Source organism: Bactrocera latifrons, unplaced genomic scaffold (assembly GCF_001853355.1).
Source record: "Bactrocera latifrons isolate USDA-ARS-PBARC rearing strain unplaced genomic scaffold, ASM185335v1 scaffold_89, whole genome shotgun sequence".
In the NCBI taxonomy this organism is placed as follows: Eukaryota; Metazoa; Arthropoda; class Insecta; order Diptera; family Tephritidae; genus Bactrocera; species Bactrocera latifrons.
The window spans coordinates 55084-82010 of record NW_017537589.1 but is presented as its reverse complement, the minus strand read 5'-3'; the positions used below and the strand labels follow the sequence as shown (position 1 = coordinate 82010).

Here is a 26927-nt window from a genome sequence, read left to right as displayed (position 1 = left end):
TCACACACAATTTTTTCTTAGACTTTTTCCAAGATCGATTAATTTACTCTCCACCTATTCGCTGCAAAAGTCAAACCCAAAATGTCGCGCAAAACCGTAAGAAAGATGTACGTGTATATGGAAGCTTTTTTCTTTATATATTTTCATACTTTTAGTTCGGCGAAATGAAAAAAAGTCACATATCGCGCGTCACCTACAACTTCGCGCTGAGCAAAGAAATCGAAAATGCGATGATTTGGCGCCAATCTTTGGAACTGAGGGATATTGTACGTGGTAAAAGTATAGATGTCACACCCAAACTCATCGATACCGACACGAGATCAACGCTCCGTTTTCGCAATATAGCCACCTACGCCGAAGATCTTATAAAACAAATGACCAAAAGTTCCAGCGTACAAAGTTTCAACAGTCGCAGAATAAGCATAAGTTCAGTGAAAGCCAAGTCCAGTACACGCTTGGGACTGAAGCTTTCACTGGATGAAATCATACAAGCAATTGGATCGACCGGTTCACTCCACGAAAATCATCACTATTACCATGAAATTACATACGCCAAGCGAGAACCTTTACCTTTTATAAAAGTAGTTTTGCGCAAGTCGCCCGAATTCGTGTTATACCATCAAAACAGTTTTACCGTACCGAAAGGCAGTGCAGAAGCCGAGGCTGTTGAACATGACAATCATATTTACGATTACCTAACAACCGGTAAGGGCAAGGTACGTCGGCGTTCCGATGCCGAAACGCAGACGGTCGGTGTGCTAATGAAGCCGCGCACTGTCAGTACAATCTCAAAGAAATTCGGTGAAAGGGCGGCCTACGTATCATTTTTCGAAATGTTCGACACCTACCAACAATTACTCCAAACATCGACGGTGCTCAATGAACGGCACTCCCTAAGTACGGGCGTTTTAGATTTAATTGCAAAAAATCCACAATTCTCCTATGCGGCCATGGTGTTGGAACGCATACTGGCTAGCAATTGCTATCATCAGGGACAGCGCCGTTATCGCAACATGAATATACCCACTAAAATGGACAAATATGCCGAGTATAAATATTCGCTGAATCTGCTCTATCGTCTGATACAGCCCAAGTTTCAAGGTGGCCTGGATAAGCGACGCAAAGCTATTGCTGCTCTAAGCTTTTGTCATGGCAATGGTGATCTAATAGCCGTCGCATATGGTTTCTATTCGGATGCCGCGAAAGTGACCGTGCCGAATGGTAATGTCTGCGTTTGGAGTATGAAGAATCCACAAAACCCGGAACGCCAATACAGCTATCCAGTGCCAGTATCAGCAGTTGAGTTCTCACCATTTTTACCTTTTCTCCTTGCCATTGGCCTATACGATGGCACAGTGCAAGTGCGAAACATAACAAAACCGGACTATCCGCCGGTTGCGATTTCGCAGCGTAGCGTTTTATTGAGCTGTGAACCGGTAACCGCTATACAATGGATTCGCCAAACACAAGAGAATGCCGCCGAAGCAGATCCATTTTTAGCGCTAACTCGTGATGGCAAAGTAGCGAAATTTCGCATTATAGCGAGCCCATATCTGTTGGGTATGCGTCAGATGGAGCTACTGCGCATCGAAGGCAATCCTGAGGGTTTTCAATCCAAAAATATTTTAATGAACGAAGAAAAATCGCTCGATTCGGGGCGCAGCGCTAGCGGTTTGCATCTGGTTATGCATCCGGTGCAAAGCGATATCTATTACATACTCACCGACGAGGGTTGCATACAGAAGTGCTCGTTGAATCATACACATCATTATTTGGAGATGTTGAAGGTTCATGAGGGCTCCGTTAATCATATGGATTTCTCACCTTGGTCACCGAAACTGTTTCTAACCTGTGGCAATGATTGGTGAGTGTGGCGAACGGATGAAGTACATATACACCTCTAAGTGTCGTTTCCGAACATGAGAGTATACATATTTTGTGAATACTCGACTTTGCTTTCTTCGTAATTTACATCATCGCTTCTTATTTGATTTAGCTCTTAAGGGTCCGGTTTTACAGGCTTCAAAAAATCGATTTTTTTGCGGAGTTTTTTGGGATGGAAAGAAATAATTGATTAAAAGAAAATTTCTAGAGTTTATAGTTATATAGTTAAGCATCGTTCACAAATATTTTTGGATACGAAAACTTTGATATTTCGCCTGTGGGAAGCAATTACCCGATGCATATGTATTTATGGTACGGCGGGCAGGATACAGGTCGCAATTTCTATTGGCAAAAAAAAATTCAAAGAGATTCATATTTCCTGAAAATTTATCTTGTAGTTAAAAAAAAAAAAAAAAAAAAAAAAAAAAAAAAAAAAAAAAAAAAAAAAAAAAAAAAACAAAGAGATTCATATTTTTTAATAATTTATCTTCTAGTTAAATTAAAAAAAGTGTTAAATTGTAAAAATTATTCTTAGATTATTTTTAAAGAGATTTAAGCAAAACAAATCAAAAAAACAAACATTGTTTGAAGCTTCTAAATCAGGCTCTCCCCTTAATGTCGAATAGTAGTTCAAAGTAAAAGTCGCGACTATCGGAATTTGCAAAGCTTATACCTTGAGTAATTTTACTTCATTGAATTCCATCGGCTACGTTTCTCTTTGAATTTTTGGGAAAGACCTTGATATATGTATCTCGTAATTTAATTCAATGCAATTGCCATTTCTCTCTGAATTTTCGCAAAATTTTGTGACTGGTTCATAATTTATCGTAATCTAAATCAATGCCTAAGTAGAACTGCGAACACGTTGGAATTAGAGTTTATAAATTTTGAGTCTATAGACGAAAGCACCAATAATAAAAAAGAGTCCTTTCTTTCCTTTTGTAAACTTACTTAATTTACTAAAAATACATGCTTTTAGTACGTTTTATGTAATTTGTATATTGTTTTTTTTTAGAAATTTTAAATTTTGTTTTTTATTATTTTCGAATCTTTTTTTATTTTCAGGACCATTCGTATTTGGCTGGAGGGTATTTTTCAGCCTCTAATAACCCTTTGCGGCCGCTATATGCCAGTTCATTGTGCTATGTGGAGTCGCACTCATTCAACGGTAATTATTGCTGTCAATCGGGAAACTATTGACATGTGGGATTTACGACGAAATTTATTGGACCCTATATCAACCACAAATATTGACTCTTCATTTCATACTTTAGCAAAGTGAGTACTGATTTAAATACAAAATATATACTCAAGGATATCTAGATTCACACAACATTTGATACAGTTCGATTACACTATGGTTAGATAATATAATTTGCCACGAAGCTTATCTCTCAAGATATCGGATCACTGGCATATAGCTGCCATACAAACTAATCGAGCTATTGATATGGCAAAGGACCAAAACTGGTCTACTCGTGGCTCAATGGCGTACCAAATTAACCTAAATTTACTCTACTAATTCTTTACTCTCTAAAGAGAAGCTTTGAGTTTTATTATAAGCTTTTCATATACAAGTCCTAACAGGGATGACCACTCAAAACTATCCACAAATTTACCACACAAAATTATCTGAAAACTCTCTTAGAAATTCAAATTTAATGTGCTATTTTATATCGGGAAAAATAGCACAGTTTACCACACATACCCTCCAAAACAACATCAACTGCAGACATTTAATTTTCTCAAAAGATTCACATCAAATTTAAAAAATTGGTATCCGCTGAATTCTGTACTACATCCCTATAACGTTTTCTTAATGCAGATTGAGCTTATGCGGCCGTTCGCTCGCTCTCGGCAATGAACGTGGCAACGTGCTGATGTGCAGCTTCGAACATATGCCCTTTCAATCCCACAATCAATACGCTGAGTTGGAGAAAGCGATCTACAATGCCATTAAATTATCACCGACTCTAATGCAAGATCTCAAGAATATTGGTTACTTTGGCTACAAAGTAGAGAATCATCATTCCAAGTCAGTGTACTGGAAATATAAATGAGCTAAACTTAAACTCATATTTTTACTAATATTATTATCACATAATAATTGGGCTTTGTACTTGTAACTCGATATTGGAGACATGAAATATAATGTTAATATAATTTTAATATTTTGTGTGGAGTGTGGAGTGTGGTGTACAATGTACTCTTTAAGCGGTAGACTTTCGTTATCTATCTGCGTAGTAACTTTTGACGCTACCTTTTACAGCCCGGTAATACGAGTATACAACATATGATATGAAATTCGCTTGCAATGAGATTGAAATATAGAGAACTAAATACTTTGGTTTCTCTAATGCATCAGACATCTGCGATATTTGGAGTGGGCTTAACAAATGTAATGAGTGTCCATCGGAAAAAATTTCAAAAGTAAAGAAATTTTTTGCAAGTTTCTGTAGATTTAAGCCACACAAATAAGTTCTTCATGCCACTTATAGCAACTATAATCATGTCACGACAGTGAATGTCATTAAAAATATTTTTTTTTTTTTCAATTGGGGTAATATCCTAAGCGCTTTTACTTCTCAACGTAAAATCTGTCCGATTTTTAAGTATCACGAAAATTATATTCAGCCTGTCACAACAGGTGCCGTGAAAAAGGGAAAGCAGAAATGTTTTGTTCGAGTAAAATCATAATACCTGAATTATAAGGCATTTATTGGCTCTATAACTACATTATTCGTTCTGTTTACCAAGAAAACACGTAACTTAATTAACGTAACTCCATTGTTCTAATATTCCAAACATTCGTCGGAAAGCTACTCGATAAAGTGTTTTGCATCCTTAAAACGGAGAATCTCACCCAAAACTTATCTTTGAAGGCGAGAAAATGAAACCATACTCAATAAAGACTATTGCCAAATACCGGAACAGCGCTCGCAAAATCTTTGAGAGTCACTCAAGCAGCCATTTAAAAATATTTCAAAAGCGCAAAAAATCATTTTAGAACATATCCCGTGGCTACTCTAAATCAACGGCAAAAGCTCAAAAAATGTCCATGACGCAAAAGTAATGCTCTATATTTGGTGGGATTCGAAGAACGTACAGCATTATGAGCTTCTAAACCGGGTGAATCTATAAATGAGAAATGCTAAAGACAATAAACAGCCCAGCAGTAGATTGAAGAAGTCGCACGGTAAGAAGTTGCCTTGTCTGAAACCTCGTTTGATATCGAAAGTTTCCAAGAGGTCGAACTGGTTTTGTGTTAAGACCAAATTCAGACATAACTTCGTAAATTCAGCTTCTTTCTCTCATCCCAGACTGTTGTTGTGTCCTTTTGATTGGGGGATCCCAAACCCTGCGCTTAATCTTGGAAGGGATGATTCCCCATCTCACTTTAGCTTTCTTCAAACGGATGTTTTTTGGCTTCCCAGAGGATACTTTGTCAAGACTGGAAGTCGTAAGCTGCATGTGACATACATATGTAAAATAATCGTTTCTAGCCACTCCCAAGTGAATGACGCTCTGAGAGCTTTCCTCACTTGCGTGCACTTCGACACATCTTCCGATATGTATGACTGGAAAGAATAATAATGTGTCAAAGTTCGCAGTACAGCGTAGGTCTTGCTATACTACTTCTAAGCTATCGTATGAAGCAGTTAGTCCACTTAATTATTTATAAATTTAAATATTATTTAATAATTACCTGCCTGAAAATATTTTCATGAAAATTACTAGATACACCAATCGGTCGTTTATTGCTAGTTTTACAGAATATTGTTTGTTAAATCTTACTTGTATCTCTTAATTTTTTGTAAGCCTTTAAAAGTCAAAAATCAGATTAAATGGTGAAATGTTTGTAAAAATCGGATATTTTCTTTCTTCACATGCCTAAAAGCAATTGTATCGCCAAGTCATTGCTTGCCTTGACGTTCGTCACTTCTTAATAGTGCCTTGTCAGGTCACGTCATGTCATGTCGTTCGATGTCTGGCACGCCTACACAGTCGAATGCTTCAATTCGACGAAAGCTGGTGTGCTTGTCAACTCGCTCGGCTTAACTGTCTCACGAGTATTCCCATGTACATACGAGTAAACACCAATATACTCTACATAGCGTCTACTGAGCGCTCTACATATGTAGATACAATTGTATGTTTGTAAGTATATCTACTCATAGGCATTTAAATACCAGCAAAATCAGTTAGTGCTAACGCTGGGAACCATTACGCGAAACTGACAATGACTTTGATTTCCTTAAAAACCCCCAAAGTAGGCAGAGTACAAAGGCAGCGAAGAGTTCAAATAAGCAAATCAAATGCACGCAATCTCATAAAGGAAACCTACTCACACTCCATCATTGATGTTTAATCCGGCCCTATCGGTTTTTTTTTTCTCATGTCGTCTAGTTTTTCCCAACAGTTTGCGGGTGTCAAGTGACATTGCTGACACCAGCAATCAGCAGGAGAATGCAATAAAACTGTTGCCAATGTGGGCAGCAGAATAAAGCTCGCATGAAGGTTTGCTGTGGAAAATGTAATAAAAACACAAAAAACCACTGTACAATAACAAGAAATTCCATTGACACTTGCCGGAGTGTTGCTTCTTGTTTTTCTTTCGCTTTTTTTCTCCACTTCTTTGCTTTGTACAAGTAACTTTGATTCTTCCACTGGTAATGCAATGCTAGCTGTCAAATGTGTCAAAGATATGTTGCTTGGTAACGGATATGGTGACGATTTCTTGCTTGGATAAACACACAAGGCCATAAAAGTCAATCACTGGAATTGAACTTTATTCGTGTTGGTTTTAAATTAATTGAATGTTTCAATCTCGAACCTTTAAAGCGGTTAAGTGATTAAAGGACATACATATATGGAAATAACAAAAAAATATCCTTGACTTGACTTAGTCGTAGTTTTTAAATTTGTTTTGTACACAAATGCTTTGTAGAACCTCGTACATGTGAGTAACCGCCTTAATTAAAAAAGAACATTAAAATTTGTTATAAAAGCACTTGATTCCGATTACCATTTGAACAATTTCTTCGAAGATTAAACTTTTCTCCTGAAAAATATGCCGAATTTCGAAAAGATATCTCATCAAATGAAACAGTTTTCCATACAAACACTTGATTCTGATCGTGCAGTTTGTATGACGGCTGTATTCTGTAATGGTCCAATATCGGCGGTTCCGACAACTGAGCTGCTTCTTTGGGCGAAAATAGTCAACGCAGACGAATGTTAGACTCATTGGAAAATATGATTTTCTTAAAAAAAAATCATCATAGTTTTCAAGTTGTACCAAAGCAAAATCAGTAGAGCAGTTTGAGATAATCCCAATTCTTGAGAACGTCTTAGAAATCATATAATTTCTATTGGAAACCTCGGTATTTGAATAGGGAAAACAACAAGTTCTTTTGAAATTTTGATGTTCCAAAAAAAAATTACTACAAAGTAAAATATTTTAGTATTTTAGAATATTTACTCAGCTGTTATAGGTAATAAAGCTTGTGTCCTGCCGACTTCAAAGTAGATTGCGAAAATTATGACGTGATATGATACTCCGTGAATTTTTCGCATTGGGTCTAAAATATTTTTATTTTACTCTACCTGAATACGTTCGAGGCAAACCTCTTCATCATCGCAATTCAACTTAGGTTTCTAGTAATTCTTTCGTTTCCAAAAATAGAACATGTGCTTCAGGAAATAACTCGCTTGAGGGCGTAAAAGGAATATAATTAGAACCCACTTCACTGCATTATTTATTTTCTGTCTTACGCATGAGTATACTCGTATCTGGACTTATTTAGTCTATGACCTATAATATTGTAGATTAATAACATACAAATTTTATTATAATACATTTACGATTTTGTCGAGTAAGCAATCTTCAACTCTTTCGCAATATTTTTTAATTCTTGCAAAATGTTTCTAAAGAGTGTGAGAGTGTGCGATACATGATTGAAATTCACGGATAAGCCTTCTCTGAGAATGATATATCTGTGTGCTACAAATGGATTGAATGAAATCAATACATCCCTCGGTCCCATATACCCAATATAAAAATTTTCGAACTTCCGGGTGACTTTATACCGCATATATGGGTCAATATGAGAGTTATCTTTGTAAAATTACGAGAGCGTGTTTTTCTTATAACGGCTAAAAACTCGCCCTAGACCCCATATAACTAACAAGCTGAAGGTGAAGAGTCCCTGAAGGTGCTTCCCTGGTTTTAATCCTTGCAAGTTGCAAGAGTATAAAGGGTTTGGTTATTCCCGAACTTTTCATCTGCTAATTTTTATCATTAATGATTGGCATAAATATTATTTCGCAATATTCCTATGCTTACTATTTGTTATACTTCGTATGCATTATAAATCCATATTTTAGTTTGACAAATATTACAATAGATTACAGTTTCCGAGGCCATCCTACGAGAACTGGCATACATTTCAATAGGATCAGATACAAAAAATGTACTATTCCTATCATTTTTACCTTTTTTGAGCCATCTAAGAAATTTATTTGTATTTTGTACATCAATACACACAGTATATGTTTTTCATGGCAGTCAACTGGTGTGGTTCAAATTAACTTTCCCCCATAAACTTCAAGTTGCTTAAACTTTATACAGCGAATATTTGTTTTTGTGGCGGAAATGTTGGTGATTCCCACAACGGAAGTCGAAATTTCCGATTGCGTTACTCAAACACGCGAACATCGTTTATTTACAGTTCGTTTTATTCAAATTACATTGAATTAAAATGCTAGTTTTGGATGACTTCCTGCGGAATTCAGAGTAGTTTTAAGGCGATGATTACGTGAAGTGTTTATAAACATGACATAGCGTATACTGGCGTGCAAAAATTATGTAGAGGTGTGTCTTTTCTCTCCGTGGAACCTCAACTTTATGACTGTTGATACTATCATATTCCGAAAGTAGGAACAAACAGAAGCGCGACCAAAGTGCTTTATCTAAAATTTTGAATCTACTATTCAAAAAATCAAAATTGATCTCGTTGGAAATTAGGTTCGACTATTGATTTTAACCGATTCTTCCAAGTCACAAGATTTTCTAATACTAATATTCTGGCACACAAATCACAATTTATAAATTTTCAAGGATTCTCAAGTTCTATTATCCGTGCGATCTCGTGGTATTTGACTCCATTTGTCGGACAATTTGTTAAACGAATTTAGTTTGTGTAATTTGTAGAAGAACATTACTTTAAGTTTGGTCTACTGAGGGATCCTGGAAGCTCTGACCTTTGTTACTGTTGTTGTGTTTGCGAGTATAAAATATTTCCCAGAAGAGGTTTTGAAAAAGTTGTACAGTGATAGCTCCAAGTTGGTTATAATGCTGGATACGATTTCGTAGACTCAGCTGTGGTCCGGGAAAGTTCAGCCGTTCGTCTGTTAAATTGCAATATTTTTTTCTTTCTCTCATTTATTATGATTTAGTGGTAGTTAAAGAATATCGAAAGCGTCTTTAACTGACCGTTGCTATTGGTATTCCTGGATATCGGGCAGTCTGGATTCGGTAATATTTCTTGTACCGATATGTTGAAGAGTTAATATATATGGATATAAATTAATATGAAGCAAAAGCCGAATTTATTTACAATCCGGAAATCGTATTCTATTGAAAATTCTCAGTAAGCGACTTGACATTTGCGCTTCCATAAGAGGAAGACAAAAAACATCGGCGTTAAATTTTGTACAGCAACAGCCGTCAGCGAAGACAAATAACATTTTCATACTCCAATAAGCGACTCAACGCCTGTCAGTCGACTCTGCAACGCTCATAGAGTGTGACATTTCTGTTATTCATGCTAAAATTTTCCAAATCACTTTGAGGGCAAGAATGATAGTGACACGAAGCGCGAATGTGGACAGAATCCAAAAGCGAGGAAAAATAGACCAATAGGCAGAGTGTGTGGCGGCAATAGTACGGCAGCGATGTCGTGGCTTAGAGGTGTGGCATGTTTTTGTAGGCACCGCTGTTGTGCCTCTGCATAGGAGGCCCAGCAGGCTATTTTGATTTGCGAATGCAAAGGGAAACCGAAGTTGGAGTTAAATAATATTTGTGTGCCGTTGAATAGGAGTATTAAGTCTCATAGTTTTTGCAATCAATTGTTGCTATTGTTGTTGCCATTGCAATTGCAATTCCGGTTCGTTCTATTGTTTTGAGCTCAACAGCGAAGGTTTGATTGTTGTTGACAATCTTTTATTGTCAACATTTTGTTTTTGCTTAGTTTATGTTGCTGTGGTGTTCCTTTTTTCCTTTTGGTTGTTTTTTTTTTGTGTTTTTTGCTTTGTCTGTCAACGGACTGTCATCTATCAACCCAAAATATGAGTTCATATAATGGTTGCTGGCTGATGCCCGCAAGCATTTCCAGGTTAAATAGGATTTTTAAATGCAAAACAGTTGAGAGTTATATGTTGCACAAAGTAAACATTATTACAGCTAAAAGAGAATATTTTAATTACAGTTGAATAGTTTTTGGAACTATGAAGAATTTTTTGTGGTTTTCTATTAATTTGAACCAAAAATAATCTATAATCAAATTATACAACATATATATTTTTATGTTAAGCTATTCAATCTTAACGCCAAATAAAATAAGGCTTCTGCTAAAATAGGCAAGAGATACGTTCCTCTGAGTACTTTTCAACCAACTTCTTTCATAACCAAGTATTAAAGACAATCGTCCATTTAGCGGCATATTTTTTAGTGTTATCATTTAGCTCAGTGTGATTTAAAGTTTAAGTTTAACTTGCATGTGCCACGTTATGTAAAGGCCCTTAAAACTATTTCACCGCCACGTTGGCTATAGTCGTGGCTTCAAAGATGAATGTCTTTGCGAAAATCGTAAAAATTATATAGCTATTATTACCACTTGGTTCTTCCAAATTGAAAACTTTCCAACTGAAAAAATAACACAATGTCATTCCTAAGACTAAGTTATATGCTTTCGACAAAAATTAAGACGTTGTGATTTCATCTTAGGTTTAGGTGGGATCTTCGTTGTTATTTCGTTGTTATTCATTATATTATTATACTCATCAACCACCTACAAAAAAGGGAGCGTTTCTAATTAGCTGTCAACCGCTGTATCTACCCAAGCAATTACTAAAGGACAATAAAAATCCTTTTATATTACCGCATTAAGTGATAATGTCAATATTTTATATTTATTTAATGCATGAGAATGCGTTTATTGTTTGTCAAAGAATGTCAGGCATTAAAGCGACACATTAACAAAGGCAACTGGCCTGAGAGCTTCTTTTATGCGTATAAAAATCTATTGTGATATGTCCACGGAGGTAATCAGAAAACCATTAACCTTGAAGAACAAAAACAATATGAAAGCAGAAACTCTCCTGACTACAAAAATGTGAACACATATGCATTAATGTATGTTGCATCGAATGACCGGTTATATCCAATATATAAATTATCGATTTAATTATTATATCGCTATACTACTAGAAAAGAAAGCAATACATTTATTGTGTTAAACCCTAGATTTACCGTATATTTTGAAAAAACTCTATCAACTGTTCAAACCGTCTGGCAGCACCTGCGAAACCCACGCAAGTATGAAGTTCTTCTGTAAATCTGTCTATTTTCATTAATACATTTCATTGAAAAATTTTATATTTTGTACTGTGGTAATTATAATATTAAAATTTTCACACAGTTCGTGGTATATGCAACTTGATCGTTGCTTTGAAGTGAATCTTACATTAATTTATTTAGTCCCGCCGTACGCTTTGTTACAAGTTCACGCCGTTATAAAAATGGAACTATAGAGTGATCAAAGTAGAGGCACTTTTAGCAGTACCCCTTGCAGTGCAGTGCCAAGATGTCAATTTATGTTGAGAAGCATCGAAAGCCGGAGTGCGGATTTTTAATCCTTTAAACCTAATCCACTCCCAACTCAAGACTCTCCCATGAAACTACCGATTTAGTATTACCTCGTGGGAGGGAAATAACATTTAAGTCTCCTCTATTGTGTGGACTGACGGACGCCTAGTCTGTTGAAAAAGTCTCAGTTTTTTCATTATGAAAAAGACGCACATGTTTATAATATTTTATATACTCTGTACATGTCGGACAGTTCGGACTAATGTTACTGTGAGCTCTATTCGTTCTTCCACCTTCCTGATGCTTATGAGCGAAAATTCCGTTTTGTGCTCAGCCAGTTCCAGATTCACAGAAAATACCATTTAAACAGTCAACACCCTTGTTTCTTAGATCGACTAATTGCTTAGCCGCTGCTACCAACATGAGATCGCCCGAATATGCTATTAGTTTCACGTATTTTGGTTGAGGTCTTCTTAGCATACATAAGGTTGGTTGCCTTCGGGTATTCCACTCGTTTCAAAAATCCGCCATTTGTTAATAAATCATTATAATGTTTATGAGGTATTCAGTGGCCCGTATTTCATCAAGGGTTTTGATTATGTGAGCCCATTTTGCGTCGTTAAACGCCTTCTTGACATCCAGGGTAAATAGCGCTCAGTACTTTTTTGTGCTGCCTTTACATCTTTTGACACATACTGCAGAGTTCGCAGAATCGACGACTTGCGTAGTGTAGTGCGTCAATAGTGGATCTCTTTTGTATTGTCTCTTGGTAAATCTGCCGGCTTCCTGGTTTGCTAATCCCAAGCGGTTTCATATTATATTGTTGTACACTTTTTTCATTGTGTCGAGCTTACATAGAGATCGGTACGATGAAGGTTCTTCAGATGGTTTCTTTGGTTGCAGGGGAACGAAACGCTGTACTTTCCACAAGTCGGGGAACACCTCTTCCTTTATATGAGCGTTCTATATTTTAGCGAATAGTTGAAGTTTTGAGCTTATAGCTTCCTTCAGAGCTCTGTTAGCTATGCCTTCTAATCCAGGCGCTTTGGTGTTTTTTTTTTTAGTTTCTTTGCTATTGACAACGGGGGTGACTCTGCAGCTTCGTTTCGTTACTTGGCATAGGAAATCTTATCTGTTTCGGTATGTAAACAAGTAAAATTGTCGCTTTTGGGACGAAGAGCAACCTGAAGATATTCAAGAGCTGCCATTTCATCAAAAAATAAAAAAAGGTTTGGTGAGGTTTATGGGTCCGTGAAATCATTGGGGTACGTATTTCTTCAAAAATGATGCCGGTGAGAACGTAACCGTCAGTGGCGACCATCTATAGTACATTTGTCATTGAAGTTACTTCTAATTTCATTTTGCATTCACGCAATTCTTCAAACGATTAGGCCATGTATAGAAAGCAGTTTCTATTGGTACTGAAGATGCTTTATTGTGACTCTCCAAATTCCCGTCAGCTTCTCTATTCGACTAACTTAGTTCTTCAATTTTGATCACCAAATGTAGTTCATCCGCTTAAAATCAGTATTTCCATGGCCAATCATGTGTAACTTTGAAACCAGTAAAGGAGTATTGTTTTACTACTTTACCAGGTTTTCTAGTATATTTTATAGGTACAGTTCTGCCCCATTTTCGAACCGAGAAAATTGGTTCAAACTTCGAAGTGAAGTTATGTAACGCCACAAAAGAAATATAACCACGTTGAACTCTTGAAGTATTTGCGTCTCCTGAAGATTTTTTCTTTTTGCTTATTAAAAGTTTCATCATCAGTGAAATTTTGTCCTTTCTCAATGAAATACTTTCATAGCCATGCTGCTGAATAAGCCGTTTACATTTATTGAGCTTAGTGTGCGGCAAGTGCGTTGTCAGACGAATAAGTCTTGAAATTGATCTGGTCGGATTATCCATTTATCTTCATATAATTTACTGCTTTTAAAGCTGAATAGGTTAGACCCAAAATATAACTTGAAGATTTCTAACTTCATCTGGATCGATCAGTTTGTATGTTAGGTATATGCTATAGTGCTCCGATATCGACGGTTCCGATAAAGCAGCAACTTCTTAAGGGGAAAAACGTGTGCTAAATTTCAATATCTCAAATATTTCATCCTGGGGTTACAAACTTCCTGGTAAACTCAAAAATACTCTGTTCATGTTATAAAAAAGCGAAATGAATTAAAAATTAAATTAAAAAATCTATTAAAATTCTCATCTCATTCTAAATCTCGTTTAGTCTCGAAGAGGAGTTTAAACCTAGTTACATTTTTATAGTCGTTTTAGAAAATTTCGAAACAATTGGAAATCTCCCTCATTGATTCCGTAAACAAAATTAAACAGTCGCCTAATTTATGTGTGCCAATAGGTGAACTTTATATGGTAGGCACATGCCACTCACAATGGACTATTTAAACACAGTTTTTAGTAAACGTTTTCTAACAAGCCGCTGCTAAATAATTTAAACGCACACATGCGCACGAAAATAATGAGCCAAAAACACACAAAAAAATATATTTGTGTGTGTTTTGAGCACAAGAACAATGCGAAAATGGAATTGATTTAGAGTTGCCAGCAGAGGTTGATTTTACTATTATAAAACTTAGGGTTATATCAAAATGTATTTTTTTCTAATAAAAAAAATTTTGAAATGTTAAACAATGATTTGGGTCTACCTCAATTGATGTATAATCGGCAGCAATGTACTCGACCCTTCGTGTACTTCTTTGTCTTACTGGCTCGGGCACTTTTGTTTTGTACCTGTGGATTCAAATTTTTTCACTAGATACTCAATTGTTAATCTGACATGACGATTTTGACGACCATAAATTGGACGTACCGCTCTTAAAGTTGAGGCCACTGACTCCGAATTTCGGTAGTAAATTATAATAATTTCGACTCGTTGTTGGATCGTATATCTTTCTATGACGAAATGACACACCTTACTGAAGATAAATGTCAAATAAGCGGAAAAAAATATTGCATCGTTCTACTTTTGCAGTGTCCGCATTGAAACCCCGTTAAAACGAGATCCACATTACCGCGTAGTCTATTGACATCTAGACCAAAGTCGATAAATTCTTAAAACAAAACAATTAGCTTAGGATGAGTAAGCCATAAGAAGGTGAGGTCAGGTTAGAAGGCTGATACATCCGCAAGGCGGGAATCACACTTAGACCGTTATGAACAGCCCTTTGTGAGGTCTTGCAATAAAGTCCAGTAGTTGGCTATAAGTTATCGGAAACATCGCCCTGAATCAATCAGAAGTCTGTTTCGATGTTTTTTTTCTATTCCTTCTATTTCACCAGTATATCTAAAAGTATGATATTTAAAGAGTTTTTTCTTAATTTGGCGAAACCAGGACAATTATGGAGGAAGATATCCTTGCTTGAAACCCGACCCTGGGAACCATCCGGTTCAAACTTCTACAACCACTGAAAGATGGTTTGAGATTGAAGAGTTCCCTAGGCCTCTCACGATTTACACCGAGCCAAAAGAACTTTGCGACTGCACAGCTACTGGTAGCTGACTAACGCTGAGCTGGTCTGCAACCCAAAGGTTGAGTACTGAAGGCCGACGGAGCCAACGTTTACATTCCGCAGTTCTCGAAACCTAGTAAAAGTAGCTGTTCTCACAAGCTCACCCGCCTTTCATTTTCTAAATAACTTTTTGCTAATTTTGAGCACACTGTCCGTGAACTCTAAGCTAATATTGCTGCCCTACTAATGAAGTGAATAGTCACCAGTTTGAAAAAGACTTCCGGGGATGGATAGCAGCTCTCGGAAGGATCCATTTTACTATGATTTTTTCAGATCATTAGATCTACTACTATTTTAGTGAAAGCCATCTCCGCTTGGAAGACGCTATAGTGATCAGTGTCATTCCGATCTTCATCTTCCTACTTCGTCTTCTCCTTATTATATTTTTGTAAACAATTCATAATTAAATGGATCCCTCCGAGAGCAGCTATTCATTCCCAGAAGGCCAACCTTTCAGCAAGATCTGGACAGTTCAGGGCTTTTAACAAAGCTCTTCATATTGCAACTGGCTTCTCAATCTTTTAGTTTTCTAATTCAATCTTCACCTGAAATTTTAAAACCTGTGAGAGTAGGTCAAATATTAACTATACCTATTTAAAATTTTTCCATACGATGGCTTTAAATTGCTCCATACTTCCTTCGATCTTCTGAAAGTTTCTTTCTAAACTTTTCATTAAACAATTCTCAGCCAATTGGCAATCCCCATTTGTGGCGCGCATTGTTCTGCAACGAAAAGCGATTATCAAACACTTTGTAAACACACAAACAGCAACGTATAAAATATCCGGCCTGCGAGCCGCCAACAAACACAATGTCATCAGCGCAATCCAACACATATGCATATATGTATCTATGCTATTGTTGTATGTATGAAGGTATGCATGCCCATTTATTACGATATTGAAATGACAATGTCGCCGTAACTTGTTCCGCGTGTTTTTAGTCTGCTTTCCGGCGCACAAACACATGCACGCGAAAATGTGTAGAGAAAAACAAAAAGCGAACGCCTGTGCGCCAACGGAAGGAAAGCGGATGTTGGCGATAAGATTGCGCGCGTACACTCATACGTAAAATTCACACAAACACGCAAACTTACACCTCGAATTTTTTTTTGCATATAAATGAGCAGTCAACAGCTTTGCAAGTTTTCCATATATTTGAGGTAATTTTTCAATGAAAATTGTGTCTGGCTGCAAGTTATCTGCGCAAGTATACATCACACACAAACAAATTCTACATTTTCATATGTGTGTATGCGCGCGTGTATTCGTGTATGTGTTAGTATGCGCGGTATGCGTGCCAATAAACTTTACAATACCCTCACCAACGCACCTTTATTACCACATTCACGTACCGTTTACTTTCTTTCGCGCACAGTTCCGCTCGACTTAGCCCTTCCTCCCCTTCGTCAGTTTCCGTTCAACTTTCACGCATTCAAGATTACGCTATAAACTGAGGTAAATTTATTCTCTAAATTGTCGCTTGCCATATAAGTTACACTCATATAGGTGTGTATGTGTGCGTGTGTTTGCGCCGGCAATGTGTGTGAAATTGAAAGCGAAGCACTTAAACGTTTTCCTTGTTTGTGGCTTGTTTGCCCTTTTGACTGCCTGCCGAAGTTTGTCAATTAATCGAGTGAATGAGCTCTGTTTAATTGAAATTTTATGGTTCCGCCGTAAGTGCAGCTGCGGCATTTTCTTCGAAATTTTGTACAAAAATTAAAAGTGTCTGGCAGATAAATACACATATATATATGTATGTATATATATTTTCTTTTTCATTTGGTTAAGTAAATCTGCATACCACACTTTAGCCCTCACATAAGAATGTGGTGTGTAAGGTTAAAATAATACCGGAATGGAGGGGAGAATTTAAGATGGTAGCCTTCTGCAAAGAAGTCGAGGAATTTCTATACCGTTTAACTGTGATAGTGAAATATTTTAATTATATATTTTCAAGAAAAAGTATTTTTTCCTCCGTATAGCAGCTTCTTGTGGAGAATAGGACTTGTGCAAAATCTCAGACTGATATCTCAAAAACTGAGGGCATGCCTCTTCAAGGTGTGGGCTTCAACGTTTACATGATTTCACAAATGATTTCTTGAAGCATTTTTAATTATGAAGATCACGATGTAGATCTGAAGTACGTTTGAACCACGGGACATTTAAAATTTTTCGCAAAACCATAGTTGGGTTTCAACGTTTGTTTGTAGACTTGGATTTATTTGATGTTGATAAAGGTGATTTCTTGCCAATTAGCCAGTATATTTTGTTCTACAATTTCATTGTTTATATGATGATCCTTACTTGATTCTGAAGTAGCGATTGCTCAGTTAGATACTCTGGAAAGAGAAGTCTTAATTTATAAAGTAAGCCACGGTGTCATGTTCTATCGAACGCCTGGAATACAACAAGAAACATAGCTGTGCAATTCTGCTTCTTTTCGATCTCATCTTCTATTATGCTTGTTATTGGACTAACTTGATCGATTGTGGAATATTGAGATCTAAATCCAAATTAATGAATTGGTATAAGGTCCTTTTCTTCAATTATGTTCTGAAGGTTTCTTATAATAACAGCTACAAGTAGCTTGGACGAACAGGCAGCAATGAGATTGGTTGATATGGAGTGGTCATCTTTTTGCCAGGTTCTTGTACCATAATGATTTCAGATACATTCCATGACAAAGGGACGTATCTGAGATTTAAGCAAGCGTTTATTATAGCTGTAAGCTTCGCTAATGCTTTTCACGTTAGATTTTTTATTATATCGGCAGTCATTAAGCCGAATAAGGGAGTCTTTTTTTAGTTTAAATCTAGTTTTAATGAAATTTTTTACTTCTTTATTTGTTGCTGTTTGGATTTCACTTACGTATTACCATCCTTCCAGCTGCGTTAAAATATCACGGAACACAAAAGCACTAAATGTTTTAGTTAGTTTCTCTGAAAAAACCCGTTTGGCTTTGAGACTAACGAAGATCGCCGTTCAGGCAATATCGGGTGGACATAAAAACTTTATCATAAAGTACAGTGACGTCATCTACTTCTCTCCCATCGTCAGTTAAAATTAGCCTTCAATATTAACCCATTGACGTATTTCCACGTCCAGTCTGACTCGTGTTAAAATTTTTGAAAATCTTCGAAATCTTCCTCGAATTTCTTAGAACTTTTCCAGATCCCATAGAGCAAAGTGATGCCGTTTGGGAAGGTCGAGACAGAGGATCAGTTCTTGTACAAGCTGTATTTTGTACACTTTGAATTTAAGATGTTGATGTAAAATGCGCCAAGTTGTTCCATACGTCAGTCCGAGTTGCTGCGAACAGCACCGAATCGATCCTCCACGGTCTTCGTGTACACTCAGCTATGGCTGCTGTATTCTCTGCACTGTATGCTGGACGGGGTCTATTCGGTCGAATATTATCCAATAATGAATGCTGGGTCTCAAGATGGGTGATGGTGATGCGAATAGTACGCTCATTAGGCCGGTTATGTTGATCATAAGTTGAGCGCAGCGGACGAAACACCTTCTTTACTGAACGTTACTTTTTGTAATAAAGCTGACGGGTTTGTAAATCTTGTTTAAGTGTAAGTCTTTCCATGATAAAATGCCAAACAACACTGAACGAAAATAAAATGACCGCTTGAGACGACTCATGCGTGATCTGTGAAAAAAATACTATTGATGAAAGTACCTCTGCTTGGATCCCCCGTTATATGATAATCATGCTCAAGGATTTTTACTTAGTTCGCAACTTAACATTTAATCGTTTCTTAGAAATCTTAAAATCAGCTGAAACAAAGCAGCTAAATAAGAAAATAGTTTTAATTTTCCTTTAACACATGGAAAATAGAATAAATAAATGATAATTAATGTGATTGTTGTAATATAAAAAATATTAATAAAATTTATGGTACTGCTTCACCACAACTCTTTGCGAGGGAATCTTAGCACGTGCATGCCTCCGTGTGTATGTGGTATACAGATATAATTGTTACATGCTCGCATGAGTTCTGCTTTAATGTGTGGTCAGTTGTGGTTATTTTGCTGCAACACCAGCACGACCATGACTGCTGCCGCAAACAAAAACAACACAACAGCAATTTCAAGCGCACAACAAAAGTCAAATACTTATACATATATGTACATACCTTCATATGCATCACACATACCCACATACTCGTACATGCAAACCACATAATTTCCAGCTCGGTAAGCAACAATACAATTTCCAAGCAAGAATTTTCTTTCAGCGCACAGATAGTTGTTGTGCTCTTGTTTGCACATGTGTATGTGTGTGTGTCCGTCTGTATAATAGTGGTGTAAGCATTCTGCGGAAACTAAAGAAATTTGTTGAAAATTTTGGAAAATTGGCTACCGAAAACTATGCTACTCGTCACAAAAGTAAATATGCTTGTCTTCTCACACACTAACACACGTGGACAGAATGCCTGGTATTAAGGGCAGAAATATAAATACGAACTTATTAAGATTTATAAACACATATACATACATACCTATATATTTATGTACTGTGGCGTGTTTCGTTGTAAGTGTGTGTGTGTGTGTGCCTTGACCGCTTGCGAAATTTTGCTCTCCAGACCACAGACATTTTAATAAGCAGAAATATCCCAAGAGAATTTGAGCAACATATTAATATAGCTTCTTAGAATAATGCCGGTCTGTCTTTTTGGATTTTTTCGCTTGCAAATTCTAGATCTATCATGCAGTGGTGCTAACTAGTTAGGCATTATTTGAGGACTAGTTTGCTTTTAAGTATTCCATGCAGTATTTTTAGATTATATTTTTTATGTTTTGAAGATATGTGGTCTATTTTCAGATTTAAGATATATTCCAGTTTCATAGTACTCAAAAATAGCCAATATAATATGAACTTTGATGCCATTCTAACTAATTTAATTTCAGCCAGTTACTCCAAGTTAGTTGTATGGTGGTTTATTTGCTGTCCCATTTGATGCTTGTTTGTAAAGCATTCTTTAGAGCAAATTTGAAAACCAGTACTACCTTCTAATGAGATTCTTTGTTAATTTTGGTCTAACTATATTTTTTACCCCGTGGCAGCTATCAACGAGTTTTCCCGTTTGCTTAGTTTTTATTCTAATATGCTCCGTTTTGTGTCCACAATTTGAGTTTAGCAGTTTGTTGTTTTCATATTGTTGTTGTACGCAATGAGCACTGACTATTTTACTTTAATTTGATTTTATGCTTCGCCAGCTTAAGCCACAAATGTGGTTACTCACAAGCAAATATGCAACTATTGGTTGGAATTGACTACATGAGAGTATTATTTCAAGCATTTTTTTCTTTAATTGTAATTTATTTGTAAGCAAGCTGGTAGAATAAACACTATTTTTGATTACTTTGTTTGTAGAAAATATTTAATCAAACAAAATAGTTATTTATATTTTTTATGTTTTTAATTCATTTTAATAGTTAATACTTTATTCCGTTTTTTCAACAAAATACAAAAGTATGGTTAGTCAGCTATGGCTTAAATTTACTTAACAAGTGGGCGCCGCCTCACCCCTTAATAAATAATAATTTTACTGTCGACAAAAAATAGTACACATTCATTCGTCGAAATATTTTTTTTTTTTTTAGTTCCGTATGACTGTCAGTTACATCTGTGCCAAATGTCACATCAAAATAAGCTTTAGTGTTTAGTGAAATTATTCAACAAAACAGTTTCATTAAATTTGTGTGCGGAAGCAAATTACTGGTGGTGACACGTTTAGTTGGAAAAGATTTTCAGTGATAATTGCTTGACGCGAGTAAGTGTTTTGTTTCATACAAATTATTCAGAGAAAGTCGAGAACGCGTTGACGACGAACTACGTCAAAAAGACGGATGTCAACATCAACTGATGATCAACCCGTGAAACAAATTTGCCGCCTGTAAAATAATGATTTCCAACTACCATTGGAATGGAGTATTATTACTGGCGACAAATCTGGGATATATCATGGAATGCTGTTTGAGCGTTATGCGTCGTTTGGGAGAAGCTGTCCCTAAAAAGAGACCGAAATTATAGGGTGGCATCTCTTGGTTTTTGCACCACGATAATGCACCGTCACATACTGTTTTGATTCTTCGGAAGTTTTTCGTCAAATTTTCAACCAATATCGTGCCGCAACCACCATATTCACCTTATTTAGGCTATTCAGCTAATTCAAACAGCCGCCCCGTGAAAACCGTTTAGAGTCAATTAAAGACATTACATTAAGATTGGAAAAAACGTAGGCACAAATATATTGAGGAGGAGGTATTTTAAAATTATGAACAAAGTCGTAATATGTTATTCTTATAATTGGTTAGTAGCTATCAAACCACTAAAGCTTAATCGGCATAACTAGATGGGAACAATTCCTTCTAAATGAAATCGACTTATGACCACGCCCACTCACCATGTACATATTATATTATAATGAAATGTACCAAAAAATACGATAACTCACTAAATAAAGAAGCATGTCACACTCGAGGTGACACGCAAAAAGTAAACATGACTCAGTGTAAAAATTGGTAAATAGAATTTGAAATGGGGTCGATACATCCACTAGCCGCCATAGATGTACTTAATATACAAATTTACGGTTTGTAGCTGACTTTGCACTATAGACATGGATTAACTTGGTTACCTCAATGAAACTTCGAAATTTATAAAATCGGATCTGCACTATATCTATGACCACATCTTGACATCGCTACTTAATAAGTATTCATTTATGTATATTTCGGGACTAGAGTAGAAAATCATCGAAAATCGCTTTATTGTTTTTTAAAAATATTCTCCATTAAGTTCATTTAACGCATGCTTTTGAGCCAAACTCGCTTCTTCAGGTGTTGAAAAATGTTGACCTCCTAGTTTTTTTATGTACCTTAATAAAAAGAAATCATCCAGTGCCAATGTAGGTCTTTACAGTGGATTACTCAACAAATCGTTGTTTTGAGTGCTCCAAAAATGTAATTGTTTCAGCTAATGTTTAAAACTACAATTGTCGTTTGGAACATTTTTTTCCATCTTCAGCAATTAGTTCTCCTGCTTTCTTGAAAGACAACTGGCAAACAAGTAGTGAATCACTCAGTAGTTCCACCAATGGTATGTTATTAACCATAAAAACAGGCAACCATTTTCTTGAAATTGCTTCGTGCGCGAACAGCTTTTGTTGGATTCGGCTCACCTCTAAACACCCATACAGTCGACACCTGTTTACTTTGCGACTCATGCGTAAATCCATTTTTCAAAATATGTCACGACTTCATAGACATAGAACCATTTCTCTAGACCAATCGACGTTAACATTTTTTGAGCGATTGACAAATTGTGTGGAATTCAACGCGAACAATTCTTTTTACAGTCAAATGCTCATGCATTTTTCCACAAATACCTATAGTTTTCTAAATTATACGATAAGTCGTATATCGACCTTCCAATATCATTTTGCTAATAGCATCAATATTTTCGGAAGAACAACTGATTTTGGACGACCTTCTCTAAGTTTGTCTTGGAGTGACTTACAATCCCGCGTTGCATCATACCATCGATAAACAGTGGTCCTTGATGCTGCTCCAAATCATCACCAAAAATATTTTTATATTTATTAGAATTTTTTATTGTTACAAACACAAGAAATTTTAAATTTTTTGGAAAAAATATTTTAAACTCCGACATTGCGACTCCATTTCCGGTGGCCCCTGCTTCTAAAGTGAAATATACGTAGTTTAGTTGATTCTTTAACTTAGAATTTTTCTTTTTCGTAGACATTTTTACAAAAAAAAATTAAAATTTCATTTGAAAATTTCGAGACATTTTTTTCAAATAGTTGTAATCGAAAATATAATCCTTCACCCAGGTCTTTAAGAACTGTATCTCAAAGAGCTGCGTAAAATTTCATGAGGATCTATTGAGTAGTTCTCGAGAAACCTTAACAAGCGGCGTCAAAAACACAGTTTCGAGAAAAACGCGCTTAAAGGCGGCGCATTTAGCCTAGCTAGCGCGGCCCGGAGTTTATCCTCAAAAATTTGTGGCAGTATGAAAAGTTTGCCCTTAATCATTCTTTACGTTTTTAAATTAATATATTTTTGTTTTTATAAAAAGTGTAAGTATAAATACATATAATATAAGTAGTAGGTAGTAAGTAAGTTAGTATTTTAATTCATTTTAGAGAAATTTTTTTTATTTCTTTACTTTTTTTTTTTTTAATATTTTTGATAGTTTTTTATTTATTATTTTGCTGTATCAAGTTACTCTATTTTCCATAATAAAATTTGCCTTTTTAGTTCACACTATATTTGTGAAGAAATATTGCACTAAATTAAAATATTATATAAATTCTTCAATGACGTTTAATTCTATTTTATTTTATTTTTTTTTATTAATCTATTATGTTGATGTTTTTGTTTGTAAAGTTGTTATCCAGTTTTATCCCTCCGTCATTGAATGTACGCTTTTACATACAAGCTTTGCTTCCCTCATCCCACTCCATATATCCGATTTTCTCCGCCGGATAACTAGCGCTACTGCGCATGTGTAAAATCAAATACCCACACATGTGGAAACTGCCTACAATGCCCAGTGTGATTTCCCCTGCCACATGGTAGCTTGAGCTTCTCAGAACGAGGTTACATTTCGACACACATGTGTAGGTAGTTGTAGATGGGTGTGTGGGACGTCTCACCCATGTCGTTGGAGCACTGCTGTGGCACTGTAAAAAAGGAATATAAATTTACGATTTTGTTTTTGTCATTTTTACACCAATAGTAATGCGTCATAACAAAGCTTTTGTTGATATTATTTCACATTAGAACTGCCTGCGAGCACGCTTGGGCAATACGAGGGTGGCGCTTAAATATTAATTTATTTCGGTCAAGTAGGCCGCATGATACAAGCGAAATGGAAAATGTTGCACAGGTGTGTAGGTGTCGCTTGCCGTTAATATAACAAACGAGTCACCTGTTGCTCAAAATAATCATACAGGTGGGTAGTAATTAATATAATAAATTAAATGTCAGACAAGTATATACCATACAATATTTTTTACTAAATGAGTGGGCTCAAGAAGTTGACGAATTAATTTTCACTCTTTTCCTTTTAAGACCTCAGCTTTTGGAACATATGCAACCCTGGATGCTTAAACATTTATTTTCCAGTCTCCTAGAACACTAACCTCACTGTCTGATGGGATGATTCCCATGCTTTTTCCTTTAGTGAGACATATTTTATTCTATAAAGGGCGAGATTTCCGCCATTTTGAAAGGAAAAACACATAAACTTCAAATTTAATGGGGAACGTTTATGCGAAAGTTCATTCTTTAGCATTTATTTTTTGAAGATTATCTCTTTCAAATGTTGGTCGTGGCTATGTCTCAGTTGGTCCATCCGTTGTTCAGACACGCGTGATGTTTTGCTCCAAGGTTTGAATCGAAACGGGATTGTAGACTTTAGAATTTACATATCCCCAAAAGTAAAGGTCTAACAGTGGGATCACACTATATTGGTGGCCAATCGACCGGCCCAAAACGTAAAATTATGTGCTCACTGAGGTATTTTCTCAATAAGTCCATTGATTGATACGTTGCGTTGGAAGTGTAGCCATCTTGTTGACACCAAATGTCGCCGAGATCACGAGCTACAATTTCAGACATCAAATAATGGGTTACTCGTATCGACATAAGATGTGCCCAGTCGTTTATACGTCAATCCGAGTTGTTGTGACCGGCACCAAATCGACTCACTATAGTCTTCCAATACTCATTTCGGAATGAGTTTTTGACAGCTTTGACAGCTGTTCATTAATTAATACTCAGTTTGGTTTTCCATTTCGAAATGAACAGAACAACTTTCGAAAACGCTATTGCTGCTGTGGAGCAAAGTATCGAAGAAGATACGAATGAGTTCATTCGCCATCGCCCAAAACAATAGGCGCTGTGCCCATCCATTATACGAAAAATATTGCATAAGTATCTTTGTTTGTGGTATTACAAGATCAAGCTAGAATTGAAGCCGAAAGACCATCGAGCGCACCGCACGTTCGGTGAATGGACTCAGAACGAAATGGCCACCGATCTCGATTGGACATATTTCATTTTGGGTTGAATGAGTACTTTTGTAAACAAATTTGTTGCATTGGAAGTGATAATAGTTCACAAGACACTGTTTAGAAATCGTTACATCCTCAAAAAGTCACTGACATGGATGTGGATCTCCTTTGCTTCTAACTGTTCTAAGGAAAAAAAATATTTTAAGGGGTTACATGGGTTCAGAGATTTCAAAAAATTTAATTATTCTTTTGTCTTATTAAATTCTATAACACCTCTATTTTACGAAATTTTTAAGTTCATCCCAGTAATAGTTTCGGAGATATAGAATTTAGAACTTGTGCGCTCGAGGGCTAAGTGCACCGTCTTCAAACGCAATTTTCTCGAAACTGTGATTTTGAAGTTTTACACAAGTCTTTGACTTTGAGATGCAGTTCTTAAAGACTTGGACTAACGATTTCTTTTTTCTCTTATAACTCTTTCAAAAAATATGTCGCGAAATATTCATTTTTTTGTGAAAATGTCTGCCAAAAATCCAATTTTCAGTTTTTTCCCCCCTCGTCCAAGTTCTTAGGTTTCAACTAAAACTCGAATTTAGAAAATCTTGTAAGGATTTAGGCTTCCAATGCTGGCCCCTTTTTTTTCCGAGGCGTCAGCGGAAATGTCATCGCTATGGCCGAGTTTAAAATATATCTTTCCAGGAACTCAGAATGTCTGTGTGAATAGTGTATTTTTGTAACCATAAAAAATTCTAATAGAATATTTCAGTTTTTATAATTTATAATTTTTACAATATTTCATATAAATTCCCGCTTTCCATCCGTTTCGGTAGCTGACATCCCGCTCTCTCTCTCTCGTCCACCTTTGTAGTAGAATGATTTCATTCTCACTCATCTAAAATTACTTCTCCTGAATTTTTATTTTAATTATACAAAAAAAATATTCTATATTAAATATTTAAAATTTAGTTTATTAACGATGATGCCTTTCATTTCATGAAATTATGAAAATTCTCCAGCGATTAATAAATTACCAAGTCGTGTTACAGATAATGGCAATTCATTAACTTTTTGTTTTGTAGACAAGCAACAGTGCAAGGCAATGAATCAACTTTTTACCGATATTCGAACGAGCGACCGACCATGTGACCCGACGCACAGAGATTGCTTTGCGCTTTAAAACAATACCGAATGTCCCAACGCAATCAAGCACCGAGCGGGGCGACAACTTTAGCAACAGGCAAATCAAAGGCAAAAGCTTTAACAGCAAACGGCAGGAGGAGCAAATAGCGGTGAGTCGAATAACCAATACATCTTTATATTAAAAACTGGGGCGATAATTATTTTTATTTGTATGTTTTTTGTTATATTTTTCTTTGTTTTTATGTTGTTTTGCTCTACACTTCCATTTATGTGTGAGAAAATGCATGTGGTGGTCAGTTGCTTAGTTTTAAAGATTTCATTACTTGTTTATGATGACACTTGCGCCATGCCAGCACCGCTGCTCTACTTATTACACCAAAAACAAACGCGCGTACACACGTTTGCACTAATACTATGTACTCGTATAATGTGTGCTTGTATA

At 36.1% G+C, this 26927-nt stretch overlaps 1 protein-coding gene across 2 annotated transcripts; it reads left to right on the top strand.

Moving 5' to 3' along the window:
* On the top strand, positions 1-26629 carry LOC108977424 (WD repeat-containing protein 78-like). 2 transcript variants are annotated; one of them, XM_018947104.1, is made up of 4 exons: positions 1-96; positions 156-1864; positions 2950-3162; positions 26425-26629. In XM_018947104.1, the coding sequence occupies exons 1-4, from the start codon at positions 82-84 to the stop codon at positions 26489-26491; spliced, it is 2004 nt and encodes a 667-aa protein (XP_018802649.1). In that variant the 5' UTR covers positions 1-81; the 3' UTR covers positions 26492-26629. The 2 variants fall into 2 exon arrangements, with proteins under 2 accessions (XP_018802649.1, XP_018802648.1); XM_018947103.1 differs by lacking the exon at positions 26425-26629 and adding an exon at positions 3710-4053.
* The last annotated feature ends 298 nt before the right edge of the window (positions 26630-26927 follow it).